General features: G+C 48.1%; 1 protein-coding gene across 3 annotated transcripts in view; it reads left to right on the forward strand.

The window, feature by feature from the left end:
• The first annotated feature begins 516 nt into the window (after window positions 1-516).
• Insr (insulin receptor) overlaps window positions 517-13,636 on the forward strand; it is a 141,804-nt gene continuing 128,684 nt past the window's right edge. For all 3 annotated transcript variants that reach the window (XM_057763844.1, XM_057763845.1, XM_057763846.1), the window contains exon 1: window positions 517-1,106. In XM_057763844.1, the coding sequence (XP_057619827.1) occupies window positions 1,007-1,106 (100 nt within the window). In that variant the 5' untranslated portion in view covers window positions 517-1,006. The remainder of the gene's footprint in view (window positions 1,107-13,636) is intronic.

Genomic DNA, 13,636 nt, shown 5'->3' on the forward strand with positions numbered 1-13,636 from the left:
AGATCTGGAGCACTCTCCAGACCTTTAAATTGGAACCTTGGTGTTATTTGGGTTTGTTGCGATCAGAAGAGGATCTGGGACGTTCCTAGCTTTTATATTGGAACCTCAGGTCTGTTTATTGATGTTCGAGTCGGACGAGGATTTGGGGCGCCCCAGGTATTTAAATTGGAACCTCGGGGCTATTTGGGGGCGTTCAAGTCAGGCGCGGAGCTGGGCAGCTCCCGAGATCTGACGTGGGAGACTCAGAGCTGTTTAAGGTATTCATGTCAGACTAATCTGGGGACATTTCCAAGCTTTTAAGTCGTAGCCTTTGTTAAATAGGCATTTTGGGGTGTCTGAGTTGGGAGAATCTGAGGTGCGCCCCGGGCCTCCAACGTTGGGGGCACCACACGGGGAGGCGAGGAGGCGTGGCATTGCAAGCTCTGGCCACGCCTTCCGGCGCTTTGCTGGCTTGCCCCCCCCCCCCCTCCGCGGGCCTCACTTGAGCGCACAGTCCCTTCCCAGCTTCAATCCGCGCCACCTTTTCCCTCGGCCCGCGCGGGGCCCAGCTGACGGGCCGCGTTGTTTACGGGCCGGAGTCGAGCCCTCGCTCCCGCCGCCGCCACCAGCCCAGGTGCCCGCCCGTTCGCGCGTCCCTCTGTTTCAGACTCCACAGAACGCGACCCACCCAGAGCTGCACCGGGCGAAGAAACAGGAGGCCTGGAAAGGGGGTGCACGGCGGTGAGCTCTGGACCCTGCGATTGCAGGCGCGGGACCGGGCCTGGGTGACCCGGGGCCGTAGTCTGCGGGCCGCGCCACCTCGTCGGTTGAAGCCGAGGCCTCTGTGCTCTTCCCGGGGCTGTCCCCAGGGCCCTCTCGCCTGGAGAGCTGCGGCCCGCGAGCCACCGGCGTGGAAGAGACGGACGCGTGGCCCCTAGAGCCTCTCCGGCGACCTCTTCGCGGACTATGTCCCCAGCGGGACGGCGTGGCGTGCTCTGATCGCCGGGGTCCCTGCGCTCCTACAGCCATGGGCTCCGGGAAACGACGTGAGACAACGGCCGTGCCGTTACTGGTGGCCGTGGCCGCGTTGCTGGTGGGCGCAGCCGGCCACCTGTACCCTGGCGAGGGTAAGTCTGGGGTGAAATCAGTGTGTCGGGGACACTCCCCCCATCGCGCCAGACAACTTGGAGCCCCCACCGTAAAGAGTGAGGGTCAGGGACACCCCTCCCCACCGCCGCAGCCAACCTAGAGAACTCTTCCCTTGGACTGAGTGTTGGGGACACCTCTTCCATCGCCCCATACAACTTAGAGGCACCCGCCACCCAAAGAACCTAGGGTTACGGACACCCATCTCACCATTCCAGCAGTATAGACATATAGACTCTCCACTAAGGATTAAGGGTTTTGGACATCCCCCCCCCCGAGCGGGGGCAACTTAGAGCTCTCTCCTCAAGGACTGAGGGTTGAGGTCGCCCTTAGTCTGTGTAGAGTCCTCTACCTAAAGACTGATCGTCTTTCCCCCGGGGAAGGGGTGATAGTGGATTTGGTGGCTCTGGCCCCACAGAAGCCAGCTGACCTTGGCCTTTGCCCGCTGAACTTGTGGCTCTGCACCCCGCGTGTACCCAACTCGGGTCTGAGGAACCTTGCCCTAGTGCCCGCCCAGCCTTTGGGTGTCTGTCCCCATTGTGCCTCTCAACCGTGTTTGCTCTTTTCTCTGAACCCAAACCTGCCCTCCCACCCCATGCTCTTTGGGGTCGCCTTAAAAAAGTAGGGTTACAACAGATTTAGGAAGCCAAACACCTAAAAAGTTTAAAGCCAAAGCCAGGGTGTCCTCACTGATGGAGGACACTGTGTCTAAGCTCATGGCTGCTATGTTTATAATTCTCTACTTCCAGATGTCTAGTGGCAAACTCTACGTACCTTCGGCCCGTAGCAATCATAGTAGCAGTAGGGGCAGCTTTCGGGATGGTTATAATTAGAATGATTATGAGCCTCCAGGTCGTTAGCTCATTTCTCTAGAACCTCTCAGTGTCCCCTGGAGGCCGAAGTTGTTGCACGCCCATTTCAGAGAGGGCTAAAGCGAGGCATGTTTAGGATGTGTTACTTCACGTGTTCTGAGGTCGCCCTTACTAGCTTTCTATGTCTGGTTATGGCCAAGGTAGGAGAATGGCGAGTTTAAGGCTAGTCCAGATATTGAGTTTGAGGCCAGCCCGGGCAATGTTAGATCTGTTTGAAAACACATGCAATGAAAAATATCTTCTGAGTTACTGGCTCAGATTCCTCCGCAAAAGGAAATTAATTACAGTGAGGAAGGGGTCAAGGAAGAAAGGAAAAGCAGTTTGTTTGGGATCAGTGAGGGGAGGAACTGAAGTTTGTGAATGAAGGAGGTATGTATGTGTGCGCCCGTGCATGTGTGTGCGTGCACCCAAGATTCTTGAACAGTTTGGACTGAGTTTGTTGAGTGGGTCACCTGCTAACCCAGTTAAGGTCTTTGAGACCCCGAAGATCAGGATCTAGTATACAGAGATACTCAATGAAGAGTGGCCATTGGTTTGGTTTGTGTGTGTGTGTGTGTGTGTGTACATGAGTGTGCCTGTGTGTGTGTTTGCAGAGGCCCTAGGTTGACACCAGGTGTTTGCCTCTGTCACCCTCAACCTTATGTTTTGACACAGGGTCTCTCAATGAACCTAGACTTTGCTGATTTGGCTATGCTGACTAGCCAGAGAGCCCCAGGTTCCTCCTGCACTCACCTCTTTTATCACTGGGGTTACAGATGTGTGTTGAAGGGATGGCTTTTATGCGGGTGTTGGGGATTTGAACTCCAGTCCTTATGCTTGAGCAGCAAGCACTTTTACCCACTGAACTATCTCTCCAGCCCATGGTTTGGATTCTTATTAAGACAATTCAAGAATTGTTAACACCTATGCTACTCCCTGCGGCTCTTTGGGATCACCTATGCTGCTCCCCAAGGCTCCTGGGATCACCTATGCTGCTCCCCAAGGCCCCTGGAATCACCTATGCTGCTCCCCAAGGCTTCTGGGATCACCTATGCTGCTCCCCAAGGCTCCTGGAATCACCTATGCTGCTCCCCAAGGCTCCTGGGGTCACCTATGCTGCTCCCCAAGGCTCCTGGAATCACCTATGCTGCTCCCCAAGGCTTCTGGGATCACCGATCTTGCCCTCCAAGGCCCCTGGGATCCTCTATGCTGTTTCCCAAGGCTCCTGGGCTCACCTATGCTGCTCCCAGAGGCTCCTTGGAATTGCCTTAAGGAAGTAGGGTTACTTTGTGTGTGCAGTGCTGTGCACTTGGGCACACAAGTTGGTTCCTTGAGTTCTGTTTTTGCGTTTTTGGTAATTGTTCATCTGTGCCTGTACTTCCTGTGCTCAGGAAATGGAGCTTCTCTGGCTTTGTACACAGGCAGGGCCTTGTATTTGTTCCTCACTGATGTCAGAGCCTGAGTAGTGTCTAGTACATTGCAGGTACATATAGGTATTTTTTCCGCAGTGGCATACAGGTACAAAGACATTGGAGTCTATGCAGTAAGTGTGTACCATTAGGGCACTCCCTGGCTGAGCATGTGCTTCCCAAGCATGCACGAAGCCCCTGTGTTTCATTCCTAGACATGCATAAACTGGATGTGGAGTCGTACACGTTGTCACTGGACTCTGAAGGTGGAGGCGGAGGATCAGGAATTCAAGGTCATCCTGGCTGAGGTAGTGAGTTTGAGACCAGCCTGGGCAATAGGAGATCCTGTCTCAAACAACAAGAATAACAAAAATCCTTTATTTCCTGGAAAATCCCCATACTTTGTAAACATGATCTCACTGAGTCCTTGTCACATGCCTTCAAAGCAGTAGCCATCTGTTTCTGCATGAGAAGAAAGGACAGGTTCATAAAGGCTGCCGACAGACCACTTGGCCAGGGCGGCAGTTCCCTGCCTGCCTACTGGGTTTCTTTGTTTCCTTGTTTTTTTTCTTTTTAATTAAATTAATTAATTAATTAATTACTCATCTTGAGACAGGGTTTTACTGTGTAGTCTTGAACTCCCTGTGTAGACCAGGCTGCTCTCTAACTCAGAGACCTGCCTGCCTCTGCCCCAAAAGTGTGAAGATTAAAGTCACACACCATTATGTCCGGCTCTTTTGTTTCCTTATTTTTGAAATTTAATTTTACTTATTATAATTGTGTGTATGTGGGGCCAACATGTGTATATCACAGCTTGAGTGTGGGGGTCAGAGGACAGCTCTCTGGAGTCGGTTCCCTCTTTCCAGTCTGGGTCCTGGAAATTGGATGCAGGTCATGAGGCTTGGCAGCAAGCGTCGTTACCCATCTCGCTTGCCCTTGTACTGGATTTCTTAACAAACACTTGCTCTTTTGGGTTGGAAGCTCCCGCCCCTGCTTTGGGGTAATCGTTAACAAAATTCTGTTAAATAAACTAGTCCTGATGCCTCTTAGAGGCTTGGTGTAGGGCGAGGAACTTTCTAGAACTTGAATCTGTAAGGTCCATCATGCTTGGGATTGGGGGGTGGTGGTGGTGATGAGGACCTATGTGGTGTTTAAGAAAGGCATGGGTCTTTTTTGGGGGAGGTGTCCCTAAGGGCGGGGTACTCAGTTCATCTTTCAGTGAACTCTTGGTAGCAAGGTTCAGCTAAGCGGTGGGTAGCTCTTCCATTTCTTCCTTGATCAGGCTGGCTCTGAGCGAGATAGCCCTCTGAGGACTGTGAAGTTAAGGACAAGGCAGGGGGCAATGGCAACAATTGGAACCTTCTGAGCTTTAGGGGTATCTGTTGGGTTACCTTTGGAGGGGTGTGTGTGTTTGTATGTGTTCATGTGGGTGAGTGGATGTGAGTGAGGCCAATACCAGGTATCTTCCTAAGTTGCTTTCTACCTTATTAATTATTCTGATTTAAAATTAATTTTCAAATTATTTTATTTTGTATATGTATGCATGCCTGAGTGCATGCTGTGTGCACGTGTGTGTTTGTGTATGCTCCTATGTGTCAGGCATGTATGTGGAGGCCAGAGAACAACCTTCTGCAGTCAGTTCTTTCTATCCATCTTTATATGTGTCTTAGGGATCACCTGCTGAGCCATCTTGCTAGACCCCAAACAAGCTTCAAAACTTGGGGTGGGCTTATTCTGGATTGTAGGGGCTGTCCTGGCTTTGTTGATGTGTTTAGTGGACACCCTTGGTCTCTGCTAACTTGATGCCAGTGGTGCCCTACTGTCTCTTAAGTTCTAACGATGAAAAATAGCTCCAATCATGACAGATTGTCTCTAACACTTGCCTTAAGAAGCCTTGCTTTTTCCTCCTCTCCTTGTTCTAGAATCTTCCACCCCTCTGTAGCCCTTCTCTCTTTAGCCTCTAAACACTCAATATACTCTAAACCCGTCTTCACTTTTGACCTCTAGCTCTGCTATCCTCCTTAGGGACATACTGTCACTCTCTTGCTGTCTTGTCTGTTGGTCACCATAGGCCTGACTGAGTCCTTGCCCGAGGAAGGCATTTTCCCTTGTGCCTGGCTTTCCAGTGTTCTGCACCCCCCTCCAGCTGGGGTAAGCTTTTTCTTTTTCCATGTGCCGTGTGTAGACTGCCTGCCCTTCACCCCTCTCCTGACCCACTGTGTCAGTTCCATTTAGTCTAAGTCTTTTTCTACAAAAAGGGGTCAGTAAACTGTGGTGCTTGTGCTAAATTTACTGGTTTTGTAAATAAAGTTTTATTGGCACAGGGCCACACACCTTTGTATACTCCTTCTTGACTATTTTCATGCCCTAATCTTAGGGAGTTAAGTAGTAACAACAACAACAAAAAATATTTACACTTCAGCCTTTCATCCACAGTTTTCTGGATCATGCTTTTTTTGTTTGTTTTTTGGTTCTGGGGTTAGACGGAGGAACTTGAACATGGTACACAGTGCCCTGCCACTGAGCTATCGCCCCAGCCCTCTGCACCACCTTCTACCCTCATCTCCCTCCTTCTTTCTTCACTCTCTTCCTGTTCCCCCTTTTCTCCCTCTTCCCCTTCTCCTTTCTTCTCTTTCTTCTTTTTACTTCATCTCCTTTTTCACTTCCTTCTTCTCCCACCTTCTCCTTCTCCCTTTCCCCTCTAACTTCTTTCTTTCTTTTCTTCTTTTCTGTTTTGGAGACAGGGTCATATGTGGCCCAGGCTGGCTTCAAATTCGTTGTGTAGCTGAGAGAATGTTCAACTCTCAATCCTCTTGGTTCTGCCTCCTGAGTGCTTGCATGGCAGGTTGTACCATCCCTCCTGGTTTATGCAGAGCTGGGGATTGAACCCGGGGCTTTGCTTTGCCAGGCGAGCACTCTACCAATCGAGCTACATCCCCAGTCTCCTATTTAATAAACTTCACTAACTAGCATTTATCTGTCCTTCGTCTGCCTGCTCATAACTTGCCACCATGAGAACTCAAAGTCCTTTCCCCTAGTCATTTAAAAAAATACTGTCCTGGGGACTGGGGATGTGGCTCAGTTGGTAAGGTGTTTGCTTAGGCATGAGTGTGCATGAAGCCCTGGATTCTATCCATAGTGCTGCTTGCACCCTGCATGGTCGTGTACTCTGGTGACCCAGCACTGGGGAGGTAGGTATAGACAGAAGGATCCGGAGCTTAAGGTTATCCTCAGCTACACAGGGAGTCAAGGCCAACCTGGGCTGTATGAGGGAGAACCTGTCTCAAAACAAAGGGGGAAGGAGGGGTCTGGAGAGATGGCTCAGCGGTTAAGGGTTGCTTTTCCAGAGGCCCTGTGTTTGATTCCCAACACCCAAGTCAGGAGGCTCTTAACTGTTTGTAACTCCAGCTGGGGGTGGGGGGTGGGGAGGAGTCACTGAAGGAATGCACAGACAGACAGACAGACTCACACACACTTAAAACAACAACAGTTGGTTGTGATGTTGCTTGCTTGCCTTTAACCTCCAGCAACTCAGGAGGCAGAGGCAGGCAGATCTCTGTGAGTTCCAGGCCAGTCAGAGTTATATAATATCTTATCTAAAAAGAAACCAGAAAGAAAGCAAACAACCAAAATCCAAAAAAACCCCCAACTTTCCTCAAAATAACAAAAAACAAGAAACACCCCCAAACCAACCAAACAAACCTTAAAAATAAAGAAATGTTATTTTTTAAAAAATGACTGTTGCTGTTTGAAGATTCTGTGTGAGCTGGAGTGCTGTCCCTCGAGTCTCCCCTCTTCCTGGTGAGGAACAGGAAGTCAAGGTAGACCTGTTCCTTGCATTTCCCAAACACTCAGCCCTTCCCTCTCACTCCTGTGATTCCAAAATTCCATCCTGGCTAAAAATGAAAGGGTAGAAAGAAAATTATTTTTCTTTCTCTATACTATGTTCTTTAAGGATTTTTAAAAATAGATGTATTTATTATATATACAGTGTTCTGTCTGCATATATGCCTGCAGGCCAGAAGAGGGTGCCAGATCTTACTACAAATAGTTGTAAGCCACCATGTAGTTGCTGGGAATTGAACTCAGGACCTCTGGAAGAGCAGGGGCCATCTCTCAAGCCCCATCTATACTATGTTCTGTTTCTCTCCTCCCCTGCTGCTCTGTTCATGCCAACTGCAAAACCTAATTTCTCTATATAGTTAACCTATTCTTTTATTTTTTTAAGATTTTGTTTTTAATTATGTGTTGTTTGTGTTTGTGCATGTGAGTGCAGTGCCTTTGGAGACCAGTAGAGGGCATGAGGTCTCCCTGGAGCTGGAGTTCCAGGCAGTTGTGAGCTGCTCACCACGGGTGCTGGAACTGAACCCTGGTTGTCTGCAAGAGCTGTACACACTCTTAGCCACTCAGCCATCTTTCCATTCTCGTTTTTAGATTTTAAACCATGTCCTATAGAGAGGTATGTATTTTTTCCCATGTGTTTTTGAGACAGTGTTTCTATGTGTAGCTTTAGAACCTGTCCTGGAACTAGCTCTGTAGACCAGACTGGCCTCAAATTCATAGAGATCCGCCTGCCTCTGCCTCCTGAGTGCTGGGATTAAAGGAGTGCACCATCACCGCCTGACTACTGTTTTTATTTTTATTATTATTATAAATTATATTAATAAATTAATTTATTAATCAAAAAATTTCTTAAGGCAAACATTCACTATGTAGCCCAGGCTGACCTGGAACTTGTGGTGATTGTTCTGCCTTCAGAGTGCTGGGATAACAGGTATGTGCTACCTCTCTGATGGCATACCTCATCCTTGTAATCTTTATTTTTTTCCAGAATGAAAGAAAAAGTCCTATAATTAGATGGATAAATTCTTAAAATTGAAATGTTTGGTCCTCTTAACCCCAGGCCCTGGGATTTATAAAGCTGCTTAGTTGCTGAAATTTATTTGGAACCTCTAGATTAATTCTTGTGACATACTTGTGGTTATTTGAGGATACTCAAAAAGTTGGAGCTTTGAATTTGCAGACCAGCAAGGTAACAATGCAGCTTCAACACTAAGCTGATCAGTTTATGCCGTGTTCACATCTGGAGATCATTGCAAGTGTGTCTTTTGCTGTGTGTGTGTGCGTGTGTTTCTCCTTTTGAGGCAGTATCTCATGTAGTTCAGGCTGTCCTCAAATTCACTATGTAGCTAAGGCTGGTCTTGAACTCCTGATTCTCCTGCCTCCACATGCTGAGTGCTGGGATTACAGACACACACTTGCACACAGGGTTTATGTTGGGGGTGGATCCTAGGGCTTTGTACATGCTAGGCAAGTACTTTACCTATTAAGCTCCATCTGGAGCCTGCAACTGTCTGTTCTGTGTGTGGCATATTTGGCTTCCTGTTTGCTCATTTTTGTATATTTTGTTGGTGATCTGGCTGCTTAACACGATCCCTTTGCATATTTTTAAGGTACCATCTTTTATCCCTGAGGCATGAAGGCTGTGTGTCATTTTAAGAGGCTTTGTGCTCAGAGACACTTGGCCATTTGTGTTCCTTGCTACACTATGCAGAAGAGTCAAGATTGAGAACCAGCCTAGATGTCCATTGACAGTGGACAAAGAAGATATGGTCTGTAAATTGGAATTTGATGCATACCTTGAAGAAAAATGTCATCATGGCACTTTCAGGAAGATGGATATAACTAGAGGTCATTATGTTAAGGGAAATAAGCCAGGTTCAGAAAGACAAACACCACCCACCTCATACTCTCTCTCATGTATGGAGCATAGATTAAGAAGTATGTGGTGTGTGTGCATGCACGCCTGTGTGTGTGGTATGTATCTGTGTATGTAGTGTGTCTCTCTGTGTGTGGTGTGTGTTTATATAGGGGATTGTGATGGGGAGGAAGTGGGAAATCAGTTGATGGACTGCCTGTGATAGAGTCAGAGTTGAGCTGGGGCTGTGCTCAGTGGGTAGAATGCTTGCCTGGCATGCATTTGGGTTCAATCCCCAGCACCGCATGAGCAAGACCTACACCTGCCATGCCAGCACAGAGGACGCGGAGGCAGAAGGATGTGAAGCGTTTGTTGTCCTTGGCTACACGGTGAGTTTTAGGCCAGTTTGGGCTACCTGAGACATTATCTCAAAAGTAAATAAATAAATGATTGTGGGCAGTCACTCGGAGGAACTCAACCTGTTTTCAGGCAATTTAGAGTGTTCCACGGAAAAGAACAGGAGCAATTGGCCATAGGTGTTCCCCATGACCCTGGTGTACAGTTTGGCTGGCCAGTTTCCTATCTAGAGTTCTTTGGAAATGCAAACAATGGTTTTTGCTAATATTTTCATCCTTGTGCAGATTCTTGGTTATACCTTCTGGACAGTTCACTCAGTGGCCTGGGCCACTCCTGGCTTAAGTTCCATTGAACAGGTTGGACCCAGCTAGGGAGTAGTTCGCTTTCTTTGTTGTTTAACAAACTAGTTTAAAAAAAACCTTTAAACATGTATTTATTTTGTGCATCTGGGTGCTTGTGGAGGTCAGAGGGCAACTTACGGGAGTTGATTCTTTCCTTTCATCACTGTGGGTCCTGGAGTTCAAAACGAGGTCATCACACTTGGTGGCAAGCACCTGTACTCTCCCTGAGCCATTTTGCCAGTTCACAATTCCGAGTGTTTAGAGATCTGTTTTGTTTCCAATGGGGGACGTTTTCTGGTCTGCCTGCTGAAGGGCGTAGCTTGGCTTCCAGCTCTATTGCAGTGCAGAGAGACTTGTGCTAAAAGTCTCTTTTGCTTTTGTGGGAATGTGGAAAAGGTTGGTGCTTCTATAGGCTGTGTTGATTGGGACAGGAAGGAACAAACAACTACAACACTGGGCCTGTTAGTAGTACTAGTAGTGTGTGTGCATGCACATGTGCGTGTGCATGTGTGCCTGCCTGCCTTCCTGCATGTCTACATTGTGGAATCCTGTTTTGTTGATCCTGTCTTCCCTGGTGGATCTGAGTTCTACAGAATCCGAGGATCTGTCTAGACTTTTGGCATCCTAAACTGTCCCTGTGGAGGGTTGAGCATCTGTCTTCTGCCTCTGAGGTGAGGGAATTCTATAGAGTTTTGAATATGCATTGTTTACTTGCATATGGGCATGTGTGTGTGCAGGCCAGATTTTGATGTCAGTTGTCCTATTCATATTGGTACAATGTCTGTCATTTGACCCCAAAACTGGCTGATTTGGCTAGTCTAACTAGCCAGCTGGCTGTGGGTCCCTCTTGTGATATTTCCTTGGACCTCTGAGATTGTAGGAGACCACTTTGCCCATCCACAATTTAAATAGGTGCTGGAGATTTGAACTCTGGTCTTCACACTTCAGGGAAAGTGCTTTACTGGTTGTGACAGATAGCTTTAATTGTCACCCTGACAGAACCCAGAGTCACTTGGGAAGAGTCTCAAGGAGGAACTGTCTGCATTGGGCTGGCCTGGGGGAGCCTATGTGGGAGGGGATTGTTTCAAATCCTTCATTCCCTAGCAGGGGTCCTAAACTGTGTAAGACAGGTGGAATTGAGCAAGCACGTGTAAGCTGTTTGAAGTTCCTGCTTTGACCTCCTTCCTGCACGGATGACCTCTAACCTGGAGTTGTAAGCTGAAATAAACTCTTTCTGTGCCCTAAGCTGCTTTTTTCAAGATCTTTTATAATAGTATCGGGAATGAAAATAGGACACCCACTGAGCCATCTCCCCAGCCTCCAGAAGTTCTGAGGGACACCCACTGAGCCGTCTCCCCAGCTTCCAGGAGTTCTGAGGGACACCCACTGAGCCATCTCCCCAGCCTCCAGAAGTTCTGAGGGACACCCACTGAGCCGTCTCCCCAGCCTCCAGGAGTTCTGAGGGACACCCTTGGAGCCACTTGCTGGCTCTTGTTTGCTTTGAGAGGTCCTCTGGGTGCACGAGTCTGCATGCACAACAGCTGTGTGAGGAATTTGCAGAAGGATGAAGGCTGGGTGGGAAAGGCCTGTCATCACTCTCTCACCTTATGCTTGTCCTCGTTGCTTTTCCTTTTCTCTGTTGATAATAAAAGAAGAGCCCTCCATCTGTCTGTGTCAGTCACCTGCCTCATTGCTGCCATGAGTCATTTGAGGAAAGTGACTTAAGGAAGGATGAGGGGAGTATTTTGGCTCACAGTCCATCATGGCCGGGAAGGCGTGGCAGCAGGAGCTTGAGGTAGTGGTCACATTGCATCCATAGCCAGGAAGTAGAGAGAGATGGATGCTGGTGCTCAGCTGCTCCTTCTCATTCAGTCCATGATCCAGCCCCTGGGATGCTGCTGCTCATATTAGCATGGGTCTTCCACCTCAGTTAACCCAGTCTAGAAACTGCTTCACAGATATGCCTAGGCATTTCTTTCTGTGGTGATTCTAAAGCCCATCCAATAACAGCTAAAATCAACCATCTCAGGACTTGGGAAGATGGGTCACTCCTTAAAAGACCCATGAAAGCAGGCATGAAGACCAGATAATCGGATCCCCAGAAGGCTCAGAAACTCAAGGTACTTTCTAGTCATTCCATTCTGGGAAGGCAGAGAGAAGGCAACCATATCATCCAGTCTGGGTTTGATTGACAGACCTTGCCTCAGTGAGTAAGCCGGAGGAGGGATCCATTTTTATTCCTGACATCAACCTTAGGCTTCCACATGTTCACATTAACTCCTCATGCACAAACATGCGTGGACATACATACACATGTTTACCGTATACAAATACACATGAAAATGAAAAACAAAACAAAAAGATTAACCACCATATTTTGCATCCAGGTAATATCATTTTCTTTCCTGGGCTCATGACTCATGAGTTGCTCAGAAGAGAAAATAGGGCTTGCTTATGACCACATAGCTGGGAAAAGGCAGAGCTGGGACTCGAACACAGTAATTGTTCCCTTGACCACCATGTGAAAAGTGCTGAACTCATATAGCCTAGAGCCCAAACTCACAAGTAGGAAGAGTTTTGGTAGTGAAAACTTTCCCAGGCAAGGTGATGGCTGTTGGTAAGACAATTTGCTATGCAAGCGTGAGGACCAGAGTTCAGATTATCAACATTCGTGTAAAACAAAACAAAACAGAAGGAGAAACCAAACAAGAGGCAGTGTGCATCGGTGTCTCCAGCACTGGAAGATGGAGACCGGAGCATTGATTAGCTTTTTAGGGGATACTCTTAGCATAGTAAGCTACACATCTCATTATTTACCATACACGCAGGTGATGTTGGATCCCTTGTGCCTTGCTCTGATCGACATGTCTTGGAGATCTTCCTGTGTCACTGATGGGAGCTTCTTGGTATCTTTTTAGAGTATTCTATCACATCCATTCACACAGATCCCATTTTTATGTCATCCCCTTCCCCACCTGCCCTGCAAGGTGTGGGGACCATCTCTAGGTAGTTGAACAAGACCTCGAATTTCTCTTTCATAACACATGAAGCATGTAGTTTGGAAGGCAATATCTATCTCTCTTTAAATTGTATTATATTTATTTATGTAGTGTATGTGTGTGTGTGTGTGTGTGTATAAGATACACAGGCAGAGGTCAGAGGACAGCTGTAGGGGTTGGTTCCTTCCTTCCATTATGCCTGGCCTGGGACTTGAGCTCAGGTTGTCAGATGTGGTGGCAAGCTCCTGTATCCATTGAGCCATCTTGTTGGCTCAGGAGAAAGTTTTCAGAAAGAATTCAGAAGGGAACAACCAGGGCCCCAGAAGAGGGGACCAGGGATGATTCTGAAGACATCTGTGACTAACAGACAGGGTTGTGATGGTTGAAAGCAGAGACACTAAAAAATTCCGAGCATAGGGCAACACTGGAATCTGCGGGCTGAGCACTGCCTTCCTCGCTCCTACCAGCCCATCTCCTCCACTGTTCTCACCGTGGGGACACACTTCCAATATGGCTCTGGTACTAGTTTTTCCCCCTTGTACAGTTTTCAGGGTCCTGAAACTGGGGGTCAGTTCTTTCCAGTGAAGCATTCTGTTTTGAGGGCTGGGTGAGTGGCTTAGTGGATGAGAGCTTGCCCTGAACTGGGAAGGTCCCAGTTTACATCTCCATATCCATACAAGAGCAGGGCATGGGAGAGCCTGATGGTCCTGGGAGCTCACTGGCCAGCAGCCAAGGTCACCCGAAATAGTGAGCCTCAGTTTCACAGGAATCGCTGCTATGAGCAATAGGTGCAGAGCGACTGAGGACGACATCTTAGGTGAGGCCTGCTCTGTGCTGGCACACGTTTTCGCCTTTG

This window comes from Chionomys nivalis, chromosome 3 (genome assembly GCF_950005125.1).
Source record: "Chionomys nivalis chromosome 3, mChiNiv1.1, whole genome shotgun sequence".
Lineage (NCBI taxonomy): Eukaryota > Metazoa > Chordata > Mammalia > Rodentia > Cricetidae > Chionomys > Chionomys nivalis.